At 49.7% G+C, this 17254-nt stretch overlaps 2 protein-coding genes across 2 annotated transcripts; one reads left to right on the top strand and one right to left on the bottom strand.

Moving 5' to 3' along the window:
• Window positions 1–230: 230 nt before the first annotated feature.
• On the bottom strand, window positions 231–9928 carry PMPCA (peptidase, mitochondrial processing subunit alpha). The gene is made up of 13 exons (XM_088147226.1): window positions 9770–9928; window positions 9310–9512; window positions 9066–9145; window positions 8634–8716; window positions 6588–6682; window positions 6020–6120; window positions 4483–4746; window positions 3532–3624; window positions 3336–3454; window positions 1655–1745; window positions 1343–1405; window positions 1118–1262; window positions 231–716 (listed from the first exon to the last, which is right to left on the bottom strand). The coding sequence occupies exons 1-13, from the start codon at window positions 9817–9819 to the stop codon at window positions 547–549; spliced, it is 1557 nt and encodes a 518-aa protein (XP_088003352.1). The 5' UTR covers window positions 9820–9928; the 3' UTR covers window positions 231–546.
• Window positions 9929–12954: 3026 nt separating this feature from the next.
• Window positions 12955–16815, top strand: LOC107326782 (uncharacterized). Its single transcript, XM_025177531.2, is given in 2 exon segments — window positions 12955–14856; window positions 14859–16815. Coding segments are annotated over 2 exon segments (1941 nt in total). The 5' UTR covers window positions 12955–12956; the 3' UTR covers window positions 14900–16815.
• Window positions 16816–17254: the final 439 nt, after the last annotated feature.

The raw sequence follows: 17254 nt of genomic DNA on the forward strand, positions 1-17254 counted from the left end.
CTGGACCAGATGGCTTAACCCCACATATGTGGCGCTAGAGCATTACGAGAAATACTCTCATCTTGGGTCAAGAATAATGGAAAAAGCACCTCAAAAACTCTGCTGCAACTAAAGCAGAAAACTGAATAAATCTGACCTTAAACTAACACATTTTTTGTTGCTACAGCTTGAAAATACAACTGCGATTTAGTTTAAACTAGGTTTTGGAAACAAAGGTAACAGTGCAGCACTCTCATTAACTCTTTTATCTGTACTCTCTGCCAAGGACTGTACCAGGTCTTGGGCACATGGTTATAGTCCCTTAATTTAAGACATGTCAACAAAGACAGGAATTTTTGATACCAAAATTGCAATCTGATTTTTAGGAGGCAACTCTTCTCAGCTGCATAGCCACCATCTTCTCATATAGTTTGAGTCTTATGAAAACGGTTCTGCCAACCATGCTCCCACGCCCAGAGTGGCAGAAGCTGCCTTTCTTGCAGACAAAAGTATCTTGGCAAGAAATGGGTTGTCTTAACCAAAGTTCTCGCTGGGGCAGCGGCAACTTTATCGAAACAGCCGGTACACTCTGGGAAGCCGCCCATCCTTGCTGGAAAGGGCGGCCTGGATGTGCTCGTAGCTGGGCAGCTCCCTCAAGTCCCCCAGGGCAGCAACAGCCGGCTTCCTTCGCAGCATCTTTGTCGCCACCCGCTTGATGTCATCTGCGCTCACTTTGCCTGTGGGAAAGGGAAACAAAGGCCACCAGGCTCTGTTTGTGTGGCTCCGTGTGCTACCAACCCCCACCCACAGCTGCTCCCTAATACGGGCTGCACAGTCTGGCTCATTACACCAGAGACTTAATGAGGACAGGTTTCTGCAACAGTGAGCTGCAAGAATCAGCAGAGAATCAGGATGACCAACCCAAGAGGAGCTGGAGCGAAAGAAAGCCCAAAGGGGAAGGCGCTCCCGCTGGACAGGCCTCGGTGAAATTCCACAAGGAACTTCGGGCGGGTGAGTGCGTGGGGGGTGCTCGCTTCGGCAGCAGACTCAAAAACCAAGGCCCCTCCCAGAATTTCCTCACTGTGAGACGGAGGGGCTCCAGCGAGCCGCAAGTCGGGAAGTCGAGGCGTTTACTTACTGATCAGGACACAGAGCTCGTGGGGCAGCTTCCTCCCCCCGGTTGCCAACACCTGTCTCCCCACATCCTCAAAAATAACCGGCCGAGACTCGAGGTTCATCATCAGCATGGACCGCAACTGGGTCTTTGCCCGCTCCAGCTCAACCTAGAGGGAGAGACAATGGGGGACCAGCTCTGATCCAACCCCAAAGCCCCTGACATAAACCCTCCTCCCCAGCCTCTTACCTCTCCCAAGGTTCCAGCCATTAAAACGAATTCCCGGGTAATGATTTCCACCATTTCACGGACCTGCAATCAAGGAAGAGACGCAATGGATTCCATTTAAGGCCTCTCTTGCTGAAGAGTGGAGAGCTTCGGGAGAGACCTTTAGGGTAAGGACAGGACAGGAGGCCGCCTGCTCGCCAGACCATTCGAGGGGGGCCCTGGGACAGCTGCCTGCTCGCTCGCCGGGCCAGCAGATGTATCCCAACCTCCAGCTGACAAGGAGAGAGAGTGTCCAGCAGGAAAGGGGGGAATCCATCCTGTGGAGCAGCACACCTGTCTGGGATCTGCACTGGCATGAATGCACAGGAGGCCAGTGTCCTCGTAGCTGTGGTGGTAGGAGGTCGCATTGCACATCCAGTGGTGCCTGGGAGAGAGCAGCAGACAAGGGGAAAGGGGGTGAATATCAACTGTCCCCTGCAGCATTCCCTAAGAGAGCCTCTTACACCTATGGGTCCTCCTCAAGAGTTGGACTACATGTCCCATCAGCCCCAGCCAGGACAGACACCACTTGGCCTAGAGAAGGCTGCTGTGAGGCAGGAAGAAGGTGAAGGCAACGGCCGCAGATGCAGTCAGAGCTCTGAAGAATTCTGCCAAACTGGCAGATGCATTCGCAGGGCGACAACCTAGATCGGGGTTGTTCAGCAACTCAGCATCTTGTGCAAACCCAACTGCTTCACTTAGGCTACGATCTATTGTGTGAACCCAGAAAAGTCCCACTGTGGATCCACCATTCCAGATTCCTTTCAGAGGAGGTTGTCAAGGAAAGGGTGGGTCAATAACTACAAAGAATACTGGAGGACAGAGATATCCACAGCAACTGGGATTCAAGCCTGGGTGTGGGATGGAAACCACGCTGGTCACTCTCATCAACAGAGTTTGCAGGGCGGGAGTATGATTGTCTCCGTAGCCTTCCACACTTGTGGCCCCAGCATCTTTCTGGACTGCCTGCAAGCACTGGGAATGGGGAGCATCATCGTAGGGTGGCTCTGCCTCTCCCAGAGTGGATGGGTTCTGTTGGTGGCCACACAGGGAGGGTGACCCATTGCTATGGGGTCAATGTGCTGGCAATATCCATCTATTGATCTCCACCGCAGGCAGAATGGGAAATCTGGTAACGTTCACACACTGTCCAGGCAATCAGGAATGTTGAATGAGTGACTGAAAGACTAGCGGGAGACTACTTTGCCTGGCTAAACTGGACATTCTCTCAACAATATGAACACATCTCAGACCCTTCAAGTTAACGGATGTGGCTATTTGGGTATCCATCACTGTGGGGATGGTGTCTAGAGAGCAGAGAAGATGGCTTGATGAAGAGAGGGAAGATCCATTGCTAAGATCCATCCACAAACAGATAAACGTGGTTTAAGCTCATACCAAGATAGAGATTAACAAAAATCCTTAAGGCAGCAACACCACCCGCCAGATTCACATGAAGTGGGAGGATGGGAAGCACATTCAGACCTCCAAGGTTCTGTTCCTATAGCCGTTCTAATAAAAGTAGTTTTAGGCCTACACGGCACCTGCTTCCTGATCTGGCCTACCTTGTAGGGCTGATAGGGGGGTCCTCAAACAACAGGCCTGGTTCACATATTGTGATAAGCCAAAGGTGGTTTACTTGGTTTTGGTTTAGTGTGTTGTCTGAACTTAGCCAACCAGTTTGTAAAACCGTAATTTATGGCTTCGCATGTCCCAGGAGCTCTACCACTTTTGGGTTAGCCCAAAAAAACCATGATTAAAGCAAACTATAGCTTAGCACAATGTGTAAACCACCTACGCATTTCCACTCCTTTGTCCATTTGGACACCTGCCTAAAAACCTCCGAATGGAAGATCCTACACAGCAGTGTGACAAAGACATTCCCGCCACCGTGCTCTGGCTCGGCTTGTCTCCTCTCCCCTTGGCTCTTGACGAGAAGGCTGTCCTGCTCCTCCAGAAAAGCCCAGGGACTTACCGGTTGAGGACGTTGAGATACAGCCGCGTGAACATGCCTTTGCCGGGGCCCCCGGCAGAGAAAGAGCCACCGCCCCCCATCATCATGTTTAAGACAGCAAAGGGAATGAAGTCTTCCTCCTGGACCAGAGAAGCCAAAGCAGAGGGTCACTCAGACGTCCGGCAAAAGGGCCACCAAACCCGAAGCGGATACTTACCAGAAACGAGCAGCTTTCCAGCCCAATCATGATGTGGGCCAACTCTGGGATGGGGGTGGGCCCCAAACTCACGTCTGACATGTCCTTTTCAAGCTGCAGAGAGAGGAAGAGGTTCCTTGGGGATTTGGCCTTTTGACCAAAAAGCCCAGAGGCAGGAGAGGGCTCGAGGCCAGGCCACGCAGGGTCTTCTTCCAGTCTCCTTGCAACTTCTTGCACAACGAGCCTTAAGAGACCAGCTCCGCTGCTGTTTTACCAAGTCTCACAAATACTTTTTTAAAACAGTCTCTTTTGACTAGCCGTAGGGGGTGGGAGGGGGGGCTGAGGAGCGCCCAGGAGGACGGCATCCTCAGAGGCGCAGCACTCTAACCGTGTGGGGGTCTCTTTGGAAATCTTAACCAGAGAGCCTCCCTGGAATCAGCCTGACAGCAGCTCTCTTGGCAACGACGCAAAAGGGGTTTGCCACCGCCAGGGGCTACCCAGTGGCCTCCAGCTCCATACAAACCAGGTCCGAGCCTTGCTTAGCTTTTAGGTGACTGGCTGACTATTTGCTCCCGATGATTCTTTTTAAGCGTACTCTTTATTGCTTTTAATTCTTGCACTGCTTTGTATTTATTTTTATAGATGTGACTGGCCCTTTACGCTATACGTTTATTTTGAAAGAGGCATAGAATCTACTCAGGGCTGCTGCATGTCCTTCCCAGATTTTTATCAGTTCAACTTTGTTTTAGCTGCTCTGAGAACAGGTTTAAGGCAAGTTCTCCATTTTAAATCGTTAGCGATCACTTTACGAAACCGGGAGATGCAACGGTCGTCAGGTTTTGCTTCCCAACTTGCCAGTAACAAGGTCCTGGCACTGAACTGAACTCCAGCTGCAGGGCTTGTTTTTCTGTTCCTTCTGCACCTCTCCGCAGAGCATGGCGAGAAGAGCAGAGCTGGCCTTCTGTTCCTTACCTTGAGGATCCCCCCAGTGTACTGGGCGACTGACTTGTCCACGTCGCTGGCTTTCTCGCTTCCCCATGCCGGCTTGCTTCCCAGGAAGTACTTGCGAGCACATTCCACAAGCTGCTCGTGTTCAATCCCCACGCCAGCCAAGACCATCCTGCTGGGCGTGTAGTAATTCCTCAGGTACGAATGGAGGACCTTCCTGTTAATTTTCTCAATGTTCTCCGCCGGACAGAACCTGTTCAGTCCCACTGTGTTTCCCCTGTAAGCTGCCTGTCGAAGACCAGGACAAATATGTTGATTTTCAGAAAACAAGGCAATGACAAAACGTGCTTGACCGTACTTTCTTGCGTTAGGGTTATTGCTGGCCACATGCACCAAGACATGACAAAGCCCGTGCCGTCCAACTTTTTTTTGATAAAAATACAGCTCTTCTGAGCACAAGGGAGACCCAGACCTGAAAAAGTAACATCCTCTCCTAAAGGCTTCAATTATTGCCCACCAATATTGCAAAAGCATTATGCCACGGATTCCACAGTTGAAGGTATGCCTTTAAATGATGCTGACCCTGGATCTCGAGTGCTGGAGTTAACGAGCAGGACCAGGGCATGTCAAAAGCTGCTCTTCCCACGAAAATCTGGCCTTCACGGAGATGATGGTTGGAACCCCTTGGCCAGCTCTCTTATCTTCAGGTTTGCGCAACCCAAAAACGTATCCGCAGCAACACTGGATCAGACCGGAATGGTTATCCACACAGCCATGCTAAGAAGCAGTGAGATGGGTGACAAGTCTGGATTTGAACCCAGGTCTCCCTGATCCGTGGCCTACGCTGCTGAGAACTCCATGCTGCCTCTCAGCCCTTTGATGGGATCTTCCCCTGTCCCCAATGCCATGGCCTGCAAGCGGCTGTGTGTGTGAAGCGCTTTGGATCCACAGCTGAAAAGGGGCTTTGCAGCAGACATGGGTGCACACGCAGCACACGAGGCACCTCCTTAAAGAAGGCGCATCTTTACTTGGGCTCACAGGGTACCTGTACAATCCCAGGAAAATACACATTGTAGTTAAGGAGGCACTGAAAGTGTGCCCACAACCCTCTGAACCACTCTGTCACACCCCGCTGGCCAAAAGAAAAGCCAAAGTTTCTTCCAGTGCAGCGTGCGCACCCACACTCACACCAAAGCCCCTTTTGGCTTTGCATCCCAAACGCTCCACGTTCCTACACTGAGAATTTCCTTCCACTTCCCAAGCTGCAGGCAGGAACACAAAGAAGTGTTTATCTCCCTGTCCCCTCAAAAATGAACCCCGTCGCTCATCATAAAAAAGACAAACCTGTGCTCCTTCCGGAAACTGGCATCTGGCCACCGCAGGAAGGGAACTGTGACCAATGAGGAAGCCACCCAGGGCCTCTCAAATCACTCAGGTGTTGCCCCATCTGGCATGCTGATAATAGCGTCCCCCCCCCGCCCCCCAGCTCAATTCACGAGATTAGTGGAAGGTGGCTGCACAGCTCGGAGGCTTCATAGGGCAGAATCCTAGTGAGCCTTACTGCATGAATCATCTCGGTCAGCAATGGCTCTGGATCGGGCCTCATGTTCAGGTCCTCCAGCTCAAAGCGAACTGCCATACGAGTCATCTCAATTTCCTCATCTGCCAAGAGAAGCCAAAGAGGACCACCTCGGAATCCAGCCCCACAGGTCCAGGACCCACTTCCTACCGAGGAACAGGGGCACATGCACAGATCCACTGGAAGGGGAGGAACATTCTTTCCCGCATCCCAAACGCCCACCACATCCCACTGAATAAACTCGTGTTGCTTCCCAGCAGATAAATTCAATCGGGCACACCCACCTATGCCCCCTCCTGCCATCTTAGCCTTTCTCCCAGCCCCATCCTTCTGAATTATGCCACTGTCACTGCCACGTTCTCTTGTGGCAGAAACCACAAGCACCTTTATGTCAACGCAATCTATATTCAGGTGGGGCAGCGAAACCCCTGCCTGGCTCTTCCTCTCTTCCCTTCAGGCACAGAAGACTTCACGATAACCTCACCTGACAACCTACTTTTTAATTATTATTTTCTATTTTTAATTTATTAGATTACAAAAACCAGCTCACCTGACAATCTGGGCTGGAGAACCACATCAGCCAACAGACTGACCATGGTGTCCAGGCCCCTGTTATCTGCGGAAACAGCATACATCGTGGTATCCCTGAAAGGGGAGCAAATCTGGTTTTATGTTCTACTGGGGACGCGTGACTTTCACCTAGAGAGTGAAGGTGCGTTTAAGACCTTGCAACAAAGAACCTTAAAAACTGCATGAAAAATGGTAGGTTGCCCATGAGGGGAATGCTTTCACTCAAACCAAACTCAGTGACAGACTCACCCGCTAGCCCCCATGTGAAGGATGGAGGGATCACATAATATGATGGGAGCTATAAAAAGGCATGCAATATATACAGTCAGGACCAGAAATATTGGAACAAGGGTAACTGTTTTGGCATTTGACCTCTGTAAACTGAGGTTGAAAAGAAACACACCCAGATGGGAGCGAAGTCAGGACTTTCAGCTGTAATTCAAGGGGTTTGACAAAAGTGGGGCACCAACCATTCAGGAAGTACCGCCAGTGGCACCCCCCTCCCCATCGTTGGTGGCTCATAAGTAACGGAACCAACCAACATCATGACAAATATAAGGATCGCCTTTAATACCTGGATGAAAATCCTTTGCAGTCAATGACTGCCTGGAGTCTGGAACCCATGGACATGACCAAATGCTAAGTTTCTTCCCTCGAGATGCTTTGCCAGGCCTTTACTGCAGCTGCCTTTGGCTGCTGCTTGTTTGTGGGTCTTTCTGCCTTCAGTCTTGTCTTCAGTAAGTGAAAAGCATGCTCTATTGGGTTGAGATCAGGTGACTGGCTGGGCCATTGAAGAACATCCCACTTCTTTGCCTTGAGAAACTCTCGGGTAGCTTTTGCTGTGCTTTGGGTCATCATCCATCTGCAATACGAAGCATCATCCTATCAGTTTGGCAGCATCTGGCTGAATCTGAGCAGAAAGTATAGCCCGATATACTTCAGAATTCATCCTGCTGCTTTTATCAGTGACCCGGTTCCACTGGCAGCCATACATGCCCATGCCATAACACTGCCTCCACCATGTTTGACAGATGATGTGGTATGCTTTGGATCATGAGCTGTTCCTTTCCCTCGCCGTACTTTTCTCTTCCCATCATTATGGTGCAAGTTAATCTTGGTTTCATCAGTCCAAAGAATCTTATTCCAGAACCGGGCAGGCTTTTTTAGGTGTCTGCTGGCAAAGTCTAATCTGGCCTTTCTGTTCTTGAGCATTACCAGTGGTTTGCACCTTGTTGTGAAGCCTCTGTATTTACATTCATAAAGCCGTCTCTTGACTGTAGACATTGACAAGGACATGCCTACCTCCTCAAGAGCATTCTTGACCTGGCTAGATGTTGTGAAAGGGTTTCTCTTCACCATGAGCAGAATTCTGCGGTCATCCACTCTAGTTGTCTTCCGTGGTCTTCCAGGCCTTTTGCTGTTGCTGAGCTTGCCAGTTAGTTCCTTTTTTCAGGATGTTCCAAACTGTTGTATCGGCCACTCCCAATGTTTTTGTGATCTCTCTGATAGGTTTATTTTGTTTTCTCAGCCTAATGATGGCCTCCTTCACTCGCACGGACACCTCTTTGGACCTCATGTTGAGAGTTCCAGTGAAGAGTACCAAATGCAAATGTCACACTCAGAACCACCACCAGGCCTTTTATCTGCTTGATTGGTCATGGGGTACCCAGGAAACAGGCCACACCTGGCCATGCAGCTGCTTGTCAGCCATTCTTCCATTACTTATGAGCCACCAACGATGGGAGTATGTGTATGCCACTGGCTGTACTTCCTGAATGGTTGGTGCCCCACTTTTGTCAAACCCCTTGAATTACAGCTGAAAGTCCTGACTTCGCTCCCATCTGGGTGTGTTTCCTTTCAACTTCAGTGTGGTGGTGTACAGAGGCCAAATGCCAAAACGGTTACCCTTGTTCCAATATTTCTGGTCCTGAGTGTAGATCCCCCTCTTCCAGTCACAGGCTGTGTATCTTGGCTTAGATTTGCCAAAGCACTGCCTGCCACAAAGGATGCCCAGTGGGAAACAGACCTTGACACCTGGCAATCGCAAATGCCGCCGTGCTTCTCCAACGTGAGAAGGATCTCATCCTTGCTGCTGAACTGAGCGGTAGACTAAACACAAGAGGAGGGAACAAAGCAAGGAAGTTGAGTACATTTTTCAGGCAGAACTGGGACAAAAAAGTGAAATAAATTTTAACTAAATTATACGCAGTTAAACAGCAACACGTAATAACCGATTTCCCCGTGATGTAACATTACGGGTCTGGGGGCAGCTTTTGGAGAAGAATTCAGGGAAAGAGCGAAGGACACGGGAAGATACGGACACGGGGCCAACGGCCGTCTCCGGGCGCCTCGGTTGACGCCGCTCGCGGGGAACCGTGGTACGAGCCCCACGCGCTTGCTTCAAGCGCCACGTCCTGCTTCTCAGCCTCGCGGCGCAAATTCCAAAGACACCACTTACAGAAAAGGCCAACTTCTCCAGGAAGTGCGAGATGCCGCCAGCGTGTTTCGCCTCGTATCGCGACCCTGAGTTTATGAGGACTGGTCAAAGCGCAGGAGGGGAGAGAGAAGGGGGCGCGGTGAGCGCAGCCGCAGGGAAGCGGCCTCGCCCGGCACCGCCGGCCCGAGCGGCCGGGCCCCGCGGCCCACAGAGCCCTCCCCGCCGGGAGGCTCCCAGCAACCGGCCCGCCCGCCCGGCCCCTTACCGCCCAGCGTGCAGAACGGCCCGAACTTCCTCTGGGAGGCCACGCGCAGCCCGTCCTCCAGCGCGGTGACCTCCGTCTCGAAGCCCTCCGGCCCGTCCAGGCCGGCGAAGGCGGGCGCGGGCAGCCCGGGCAGGGGGGCCGTCAGGGGGGTGCCGGGGTAGCCGCCCCCGCTGCTGAACCCGCGCGACCCGGCCAGCCGCAGCCTGAAACGCGAGGAGGGGGAGGTGGTCGCGGGCAGGGCAGGGCAGGGCCGGGCCGGGCCCCGGAGGGCGAGGCCGGCAGCCCCTCAGCTCCCGCGCGCCTGGACGCCCCGGGAGGACCCCTCGCTGCCGTCTGCGCGGCGGCCAAGGGAGAGACCCCCGGGACAAGGGAGGGGCCCCTGGGGGCGCGGCAGCACGGCCGGAGCGCCCACAGCCCAAGGGGGAAGCGCCTCGCCTCGCCTCGCCTCGCCTCGCCTCACCTCCGCGCCGGGCCCACAACGCCTCTCCGCACCGCACTGGCCGCCATCATTGCTCGCTGAGGGAGGCGGACGCGGATTGGCTGCTCGGCGCCGACGGCGGGGACGATTGCGGGACGACTCTCGGGGCGGCCCCTCGGGAGGAAGAGGAGGAGCTTCCTCGGAAAAGGCGCGCCGGGAGGTCCCGCCCCCGCTTCCGGAATCCGTCCGGCGAGGGAAGGAGCGTCGTTGTTCGGCCGCGTAGGTGCCCGGATGCGGGTAGGGCGCCGGGGATGCTGGGAGTCGCAGTCCCGGGCGGTGCGGCGCGGCGCGGCGCAGCACGCGCGGCGCTCCTCTCCCCGGGAGGGAGGCCCGGGAGGGAGAGAGCGGGGGAGGCCGGTAGCCGGAGGCCTGGTCTGGAGGCCCCGCGTTGGGGAGAGGCCCCCTGCCTACCTGCCTGCCTGCCTGCCCGCCCGCTCGCCCGCCCAAAGAGGCCGTGACAGGCCGGAGGCTTCGGCCTTCCTCCCGCGCGGACCTTGCACCTCCAAGGCCTCCAGGGAAGAGGAGACCCTCGAAACGCCTCTCCTCCTTCCCAGTGCGAGTGTTTCAATACTAAGTATAAGAATATATATATGTATATATAACACTGGAAGTGAACTCAAGACAGCTCGCACAACTGGCCATCAAGTGCGGCACTGGTGATGCACTGTCCCCACTACTGTTCTGCGTAGGCATAAACCCCCTCAGCCAGATAATCACAAGGTCTGGATATGGATATGGGTAGGCTGCAGGTGGCAAGTGGCTGCAGGACCTGAAAGCAGACCACAGCAATCTCCCAGAACAGGAACCAGTCACCGTCACAGTAGCAGACATCCAACAGCGGGTCACGAACATGAAAAGCTGGATGGTGCCTGGCCCGGACATGATCCACACCTGCTGGCTAAAGAGACTAACAGCAGTGCATGAACGCCTAGCAGCACAGATGAACCAACTGCTAGCAGCAGGCTCCCACCCAGACTGGCTAACACAAGGAAGGACATTGCTGATCATGAAAGACCCTCACAAGGGAACAGCACCATCCAACTACCAGCCAATAACCTGCCTCCCCACAACACGGAAAGTTCTATCAGGCATCCTAGCCGCCAAGCTACAAGACCATATGGGCCAGTACATGAGCACAGCTCAGAAGGGCATTGGGAACAACACCAGAGGCTCAAAACACTAGTTACTCATAGATAGAGCAGTCACCCAAGACTCAAGGACTAGGCAGACCAATCTGAGCACAGCCTGGACTACGGGTACAAGTTCAAGAGTGGAATCACTATCAGCCACCTTCTCTACATGGATGACATCAAGCTGTATGCTAAGAGTGAACCAGACATCGATTTGCTGATCCACCTGACACGGATCTACAGCGAGGACATTGGGATGTCATTCGGACTGGAGAAGTGTGGCAGGATGATAGTAAAGAGAGGGGAGGTAGTTAAGACCGATGGGGTGGAACTACCAGTGGGCCACATAGCAGACATAGAGACCAGCTATAAATACCTTGGTGTCCCACAGACACATGGGAACCATGATGAGGAGGCAAGGAAGACAGCAACATCCAAGTACCACCAAAGGATAAGAAAGGTCCTGAAGAGCCAGCTCAGTGGGAAGAACCAGATCCATGCCATCAACATGTACGCCCTGCCAGTCATCAGATACCCTGCCGGTATAGTGAGCTGGCCAAAGGAAGACATGGAGGCTGCCCATGTGAAGACCGGGAAGCTCCTCACCATGTACGGAGGTTTCCACCCCAAGTCCAACACCCAGAGACTGTACACCAGCCGCAAAGAGGGCGGGCGGAGTCTGATGAGTGTCTAAGCCACTGTCCTGGACGAAACCCGGAGTATCCAGGAGTACATCAGTAAGATGGCACCCAAAGATGAGCTGCTGAGGCGGCAGCAGACATGGGAAGAAGTGCAAGTGGAGGAAATGCCATGGCAAGACAAGCCCCTGCATGGGATGTACCATCGACAGATAGCTGAGGTGGCTGACATTGGGAAATCCTACCAGTGGCTGGAAAGGGCCGGACTAAGAGACAGCACTGAGGCACTGATCACAGCAGCACAAGAACAGGCACTAAGCACCAGATTCATAGAAGCAGGGGTCTACCACACTAGACAGGATCCAAGGTGCAGATTGTGCAAAGAGGCCTCAGAGACAGTCCAACACATAGTGGCAAGGTGTAAGATGCAGGCAGGAACAGCATACACTGAACGGCTCAACCAAGTAGCTGGCATTGTGTACAGGAACATTTGCACAGCGTATGGGCTAGACCCCCCCCTCAAGTCCAGATGGGAGATTCCACAGAAGGTCGTGGAGAATGACAGGGCTAAGATCCTGTGGGACTTCCAGATCCAGACGGACAGGCAGGGACTGGCCAGTCCACCAGACATCGTGGTAGCAGACAAGGACCAGAAGACAGCGGTAGTGATAGATGTAGCAGTGCCAGCAGCAGTGCCAGCTGCCAGCAGTGGCAGCAACATCAGGAAGAAGGAGCGTGGGAAGCTGGAGAAGGACCAGGGCCTGAAGGAGGAAACAGAGAGGATGTGGAAAGTAAAGGCCAAAGTGGTCCCAGTGGTGGTAGGAGCACTCGGGGCCATGACTCCTAAGCTGGGAGAATGGCTCCAACAGATCCCAGGAACAACATCAGAGCTCTCTGTGCAGAAGAGTGCAGTGCTAGGAACAGCTAAGATACTGCGCAGAATCCTCAAACTCCCAGGCCTCTGGTAGAGGACCCGAGATTGAGGAAGACACATACCACCCATAGGGGTGAGAGGGGAATTTTTATACTGTGTATATGTATGTATGTATGTGTATACACACACACACACACACACACACACACACACACACACACAAATATATTTGTATGTAAACTCTGTGTATCTGAAATCTTCTGTCACTGCCTCGCTCCTCTTCGCCCCCTCAGCAGGACGGACGAGTCCGGCGGAGGAAGGAAGAGGTGCCCGGGAGGAGCGGAGGGAGCCCAGCTGAGGAGCCCTGCCCGGTCCAGGGCGCAGCTCCCCCGGGAGACGGTGGGGAAAGGCGCGGGGGCTGTGGGGCTGCGGAAGGGCCGCCCCCATAGGAGCCGGTCCGGAGCCGAGGGGGACCCCATGAGAGGAGGGTGCCTGGAAAGAGAGGCCAGAAGGAGGGAAAGGTCAACATGCCCGGAGAAGCCAAGATGTGCCTGGTGTGCAGAGAATCCTTCGGAACAAGCGGAAATCTCCAACGTCATCAAAGAATCCACTCAGGAGAGAAACCTCATAAATGCTTGGAGTGTGGAAAGTGTTTCAGTCGCAGGGGAAGCCTTTATATACATCAAAGAATCCACTTAGGAGAAAAACCCTATGAATGCCTGGATTGTGGAAAGAGTTTCAGTCTCAGAAGAAACCTTTATACACATCAAAAAATCCATTCAGGAGAGAAACCTTATAACTGCCTGGAGTGTGGAAAGAGTTTCAGTTGCAGGGGAAACCTTTATATACATCAAAGAATCCATTCAGGAGAAAAACCCTATAAATGCCTGGAGTGTGGAAAGAGCTTCAGTTCTATGGGACACCTTTACAGACATCAAAGAATCCACTCAGGAGAGAAACCCTATGAATGCCCGGAGTGCGGAAAGTGTTTCATTAGAAATGAACATCTCAAACGCCATCAAAGAATCCATTCAGGGGAGAAACGTTATAAATGCCTGGAGTGTGGAAAGAGCTTCAGTTCTACGGGACACCTTTACAGACATCAAAGAATCCACTCAGGAGAAAAACCATATAAATGCCTGGATTGTGGAAAGAGCTTCACTCAGAGAGCGCATCTCAGTCAACATCACAAAATTCACACAGGAGAAAAACCATATAAATGTCTGGACTGTGGGAAGAGTTTCATTAGAAATGAGCATCTCAAAAGCCATCAAAATATCCATACAGGAGAGAAACCGTATAACTGCCTGGAGTGTGGAAAGAGTTTCAGTCTCAGGGGAAACCTGTATACACATCAAAGAATCCATTCAGGAGACAAACCATATAAATGCCTAGAGTGTGGAAAGAGCTTTACCAATTGTGGGCACCTGAGTCAACATCTAAGAATTCACACAGGAGATAAACCATATAAATGCCTGGAGTGTGGAAAGAGTTTCATTAGAAATGAGTATCTCAAAAGCCATCAAAATATCCATACAGGAGAGAGACCTTATAAGTGCCTAGAGTGTGGAAGGAGCTTTAACAATTGTGGGCACCTGAGTCGACATCTAAGAATTCACACAGGAGAAAAGCCTGATAAATGCCTGGAGTGTGGAAGAAGCTTCAGTGAGAGTGGAAGCCTTTATAGACATCAAAGAATCCATTCACGAGAAAAACCATATAATTGCTTGGAGTGTGGAAAAAGTTTCAGTTGCCTTTATAGACATCAAAGAATCCACTTGGGAGAGAGGCCTTATAACTGCCTGGAGTGTGGAAAAGGTTCCATTCAGTTAGGACATCTCAGCCAACATCAACGAATTCACACAGGAGAAAAACCGTATAAATGCTTGGAGTGTGGAAAGAGTTTTAGTCAAAGGGGACACCTTTATAGACATCAAAGAATCCATTCAGGAGAGAAACCATATAAATGCCTAGAGTGTGGAAACAGCTTTACCAATTGTGGGCACCTGAGTCAACATCTAAGAATTCACACAGGAGAGAAACCATATAAATGCCTGGAGTGTGGGAAAAGTTTCAGTCAGTTAGGACATTTCAGTCAACATGAAAAAATTCACACCAGAGAGAAACCGTATAAATGCCTGGAGTGTGGAAGAAGCTTCAATGAGAGTGGAAGCCTTTATTCCCATCAAAGAATCCATTCAGGAGAAAAGCCATATAAATGCATGGAGTGTGGAAAGAGTTTCAGTCTGAGCGGAAACCTTTATACACATCAAAAAATCCATTCAGGAGAGAAACCATTTAAATGTCTGGAGTGTGGACAGAATTTCAGTCTGAGGGCAAGCCTTTATAGACATCAAAGAATCCATTCAGGAGAAAAGCCATATAAATGCCTGGAATGTGGAAAGAGTTTCAGTCAGAGGGGAAGCCTTAATACACATCAAAGAATCGATTCAGGAGAGAAACCTTATAAGTGCCTGGAGTGAGAAAAGAGTTTCAGTCAAAGGGGAAGCCTTTATGGACATCAAAGAATCCATTCAGGAAAAAAACCATGTAAATGCCCGGAGTGCGGAAAGAGTTTCAGTCTGAGTGGAAACCTTCATAGACATCAAAAAATCCATTCAGGACAAACCATATAAATGCCTGGAGTGTGGAAAAAGTTTTAGTAATATGTCAGTCACCATCATAAAATCTGCATAGGAAAGCAACCCTATAAATGCATAGAATGTGGGAAAAGCTTCAGACAGACTGAATATCTGAGAATACATCAAAGAGTTCACACTGGAGAAAAACCCTATATGCCTGGAGCGTGGAAAGGGTTTCAGTCAGTTAGGACATCTCAGCCAATATCAACGAATTCACACGGTAGAAAAACTGTATAAATATCTGGAGTGCGGAAAATCCTTCACAACAAATGGAAGCTTTAACTATCAAAGAATCTGTTCAGGAGAGAATCCAGATAAATGCCTAGAGCGTGGAAAGAGCTTTAGCGACGGTGGACACCTTCGTTGACATGAAAGAATTCACACTGGAGAAAAACCCTATAAATGCCTCAAGTGTGGAAAGAGCTTTACTGAGGGTTGCTCCCTCAGTCAACATTAAAGAACTCACACAGGAGAAAAGCAGTAGAAATGCCTGGACTGTGGAAGGAGTATCGGTAAGAGGGGACTCACCTTTCTAGACATCAAAGAATCAGTTCAGGAGAAAAACCTTATATACGCCCGGAGTGTGGAAAGAGCTTTACTGAGAGTGGACACCTCAGTCAAGATCAAAGAATTCACACAAGAGAGAAACCCTATAAATAAATGGAGTGTGGAAAGAGTTTCAGTGAAAAGAGTACACCTCAAAGCTCATCTGAGAATCCACACAGGAGAGAAACACTATAGATGCATAGAGGGTGGAAAAAGCTTCAGTCAGAGGGGATCTCTCAGAAGACATCAAAGAATTTGCACAGGGGAGAAACCGTATACATGCCTGGAGTGTGGGAAGAGCTTTACGAAGGGTTGGCACCTCAATAACATCATAAATCCACACGGGGGAGAAACCATATAAATATGTGGAATGTGTAAAGAGCTTTAGGCACAGGGTAACTCACACTCAGCATGGAAAAATGCCCACCGAAGAGAAATTATATAAATACATGGAGTGTGGAAAGAGATTTAGACTTAGTGGAAATCTGAAAAAACATAACAATTCTCACAGGAGAGAAAATGTGAAAGCACGGATTGTGGAAAAACATTTGGAAGGGAGATCAGTGAACTGGAAAGAATTCTAAGAACACAGAGAAAGCATATGGATTTTTGGAGTGTGAAATGAGATTCAGTGGGATCTAAATTTTACTTTGTATCAAAGCATTAACATATAAGAAAATCAATAACTGAATTTCTACTTTAAACTAAGCGTTGGTTTTTATCAGTCATCCATTCCTGAAGGTTCCAAAGATACTTCAATTTGTGTAATCTGAAACCGTTTACTATAGATCTCACATAGAATTTTTAAAATACTCTTTGGAGTCCAATAAACATGGAAGCCAGTTTCCTAATATATTAATTTCATCCCAAACTCCCACGCATTATATTTTACGTTTGCTAAAAGTTGATCCTGCTGCTTTCCCAAAATTGGATATTCCAATGTTGTTGAGCAGGGCAAAGCGGTTTGCTAGACTAGTGATCGGTGTTAGGAGAAACAAACACAGACGGTCCGTCGTTTTTCTTTCTTTCTTTTTTTTTAATAAAATTTTTTATTCTTTACAACAAACACAAAACATACATAAACAAACAAGAACATACAAAGGCATAAAAAAAACATCTTCCATTTTACACCGTGTGTCAACCAGTTACCAAATCATTGGTGCCCCTTTCATAATCTTCACTCATTTATATAAATTCTCATATCATCTATTCAAAATATACTTGTATACTTATCAATTATCAATTATTAATCATTTGTAGCTAGTCTATAAAGTCATTTATTACAAGAAATTTTAGCTTTCATTATAGGATTTGTAATACATTTTTATCCATCGATTATATATGTATATATATATATAATAATTAATATCAAATTTCTATTATAAAATTTCCTAATCCATTACATTACTATATTTTCTCATCTAACCATTAATAAAACAAATCCCGTATCTTATAAAATTGCTTATCTTCTTACTCTAATTTCAAATATCAATTTAACTCATCTCTGCACATTCCATAATTTTCAATAACTTCCTCCTGCATAGGTACTTTTTCATTCTTCCAATTCTTAAAAGTTACAGTTCTAACCACTATCAAAACATACTTCATTCTTCACTACATGTTTCAACAAGAATATC

Source organism: Python bivittatus, unplaced genomic scaffold, assembly GCF_059951505.1.
Source record: "Python bivittatus isolate LINGU-HERP-01145 unplaced genomic scaffold, Pbiv_v1 ctg000160_np1212, whole genome shotgun sequence".
Classification (NCBI taxonomy): domain Eukaryota; kingdom Metazoa; phylum Chordata; class Lepidosauria; order Squamata; family Pythonidae; genus Python; species Python bivittatus.